Here is a 2332-nt window from a genome sequence, read left to right as displayed (position 1 = left end):
CGAGGCCGGGACCCGCACCGGGCTCCACGGCTGCGGCGACGACGTGTTTTTCAACCTGTACCTGCTGCGGTGACCGGGTTCCGATGGCCCCGCTCTCCCTCCGTCCCGCTGTGAAAGTCCCACCACCAGTTCCCGCCTCGGCTCCTCACGCAGGCCCCGGGGGGGTTTCGTACATGAGGACTCCTCTGTGTTCTTTGTTTTAACTGTTACGTTTCCCCCAGTATTTCATTGGTCCAATAAAGGGTATCGGCTCTTCTTACAGACTATCTCACTGCTACTCTGCCTGAGAAGCGCTTCCATCCCCTTTGATAGGCAGGTTTCTCCCAGCCCGTGGGCCTGCGGGAGGCACGGATGGGTGACCCCAGGGACCACAGTCTTGGGGACCTTCTGCAATGGGGACCCCCTGCAATGGGGACCCCCTGCAATGGGACCCCCTGCGCTCCTCCAGCCTCTCCGGGAAGTGATCTGAGGCCCCCCACTGTATCAGCCCTGCCAATGTATCACACAGAATCAGCACAGAACTCCTTGGGTCGGAGGGGACCTTCAAAAATCACCTAGTCCAACACACCTGCCGTGGGCAGAGACATCCTTCTCTACATCAGGTTGCTGAAGGTCTCATCCAACCTTAACCTTGAGCAGCTCCAGGAATGGGGCACCCACAGCTTCTCTGGGCAATCTGTTCTGGTGTCTCACCACCCTGGTAAAAAAATGTCCTCCTTAAATCCAATTTAAACTTACCCTCTTCCAGTTTCAAACCATCATCCCTTGTTCCGTCACTACAGGCACTGGTAAAAAGTCTTTCTCTGTCTTCCTTATATTTTTATATTCTTCAGATATCGAAAGGCTGCAATAAGGTCTCCCTGGAGCCTTCTCTTCTCCAGGATGAACAATCCCAAGTATCTCAGCCTTTTTTACAGAAGGGGTGCTCCAGCCCTCTGATCATCTTCATGGCCTTCCTCTGGACTCAGCCCAACAGTTCCATGACTCTCTTGTGTTGGGGATCTCAGACCTGGACCTGGTTTTGCAGGTGGGGTCTCGCCAGAGCAGAGTAGAGGGGCTGCACGACCTCTCTCAGCCTGCTGGTCCTTCTTCTTTTGATGCAGCCCAGGATTCAATGGACTTTCTGGGCTGAAGGTGCACACAGCCAGGTCCCATCCAATTTTCCATCCACCATTATCCCTAAGACCTTCTCTGTAGGGCTCAACCCAGTTTCATACATGTATATATTCAAAGTGCCTTGCTGATTTTTCCAGACACACTAATTTCTTTCACTACAGACTGTAACGAATCCTTCAGCATCCTTCCCATACACCACCACCTTTGCTGACCACTACCATAAGCTGTATTTCTGAAGGAGCTCTCGGTTCCCAACATTTATTTTAAGAAGTAAGGTGCAAAATATTAATTTTCATGCCTGAATTTAGTGCCCAGCTCAGAGACCTTCGGCAAATATTCCTTTGTCTTTTCCCACAATACACATTTGCATGACCTTCCTGCATGATGAGCCTCTGCTGCTCTCTAGGACTGGGTTTCAGGGGCCCTCACTCTGCAGAGGGAGGCACTGACACATATTCCGGCTGTCACCCCTCCAGGGAGAGCTCAGGGCTGTCATGTGGGGAGCCATGTCTCATGCCTGGTTCCTTTAACCATCATGAAGGCAGAGAGAGAGCCATGGCCCCACAGACTGCTCAGCTGATGGTCCTAACCATGTCCTGCCCTGCCTGAGAAGCAAGCCAGGCCTCATGGTCCGAGGCAAAATAAACCTTTTATTGGGATGAGTCTGGGAGGACAGTATTACAAAACAAGTGGCAATAAAAATGTAATAGTCCTTCAGACTGTGGTATATCTTGTGTCCATCAAACAAGTTTAGTCTTATAATTTGTCTTTTTTTTTTTCTTCTTGTTTTTTGTCTTTTTAGATGCCATCTTTTTTGAAGAGACTTTAGAATATGTAGGTTACTGGGAAACCACTCTCGTTGCAAAAGGGTGGAGTTCAGAGATGTTTACGAGACAAGAACAACTTAAGTTTATAGAGTGTTTAAAAATGTTTCTTACAATTTTTAAATGGGATGTGTAATGATTTGGTTTATGTGGAAAAAAGTCTAAATGTAGGTCACAAAATGACAGTCTGCTGTTGTATATGGAAGTCAGTTCCCCAAACTTTTGTTCAGTCTGTTTTGTGATGATTCTTCAGATCAGTAATTCAGAGAAGGAAGCTTTGATCAAAGGTAATAATAACGTGCACCTCTAAGACTGAAAAAGGAAGATCAGTAGGAGCTGTAAGTGTGTGTGTTTCAGGAATGGAGCTGCGGCATGAGGGACAGACAGGTCCT

General features: G+C 48.4%; 1 protein-coding gene across 1 annotated transcript in view; it reads left to right on the top strand.

Moving 5' to 3' along the window:
* The window catches only part of GCM1 (glial cells missing homolog 1 (Drosophila)), a 10843-nt gene extending 8909 nt beyond the window's left edge, over positions 1 to 1934 (top strand). Inside the window, exon 6 of the mRNA XM_009999264.1 lies at positions 1919 to 1934. Within this exon, the coding sequence (XP_009997566.1) occupies positions 1919 to 1934 (16 nt within the window). The remainder of the gene's footprint in view (positions 1 to 1918) is intronic.
* The last annotated feature ends 398 nt before the right edge of the window (positions 1935 to 2332 follow it).

The sequence above is a fragment of the Chaetura pelagica genome, unplaced genomic scaffold (genome assembly GCF_000747805.2).
Source record: "Chaetura pelagica isolate M959 unplaced genomic scaffold, ChaPel_1.0 scaffold90, whole genome shotgun sequence".
NCBI lineage: Eukaryota > Metazoa > Chordata > Aves > Apodiformes > Apodidae > Chaetura > Chaetura pelagica.
This window is presented reverse-complemented; position numbering and strand designations above follow the sequence as displayed.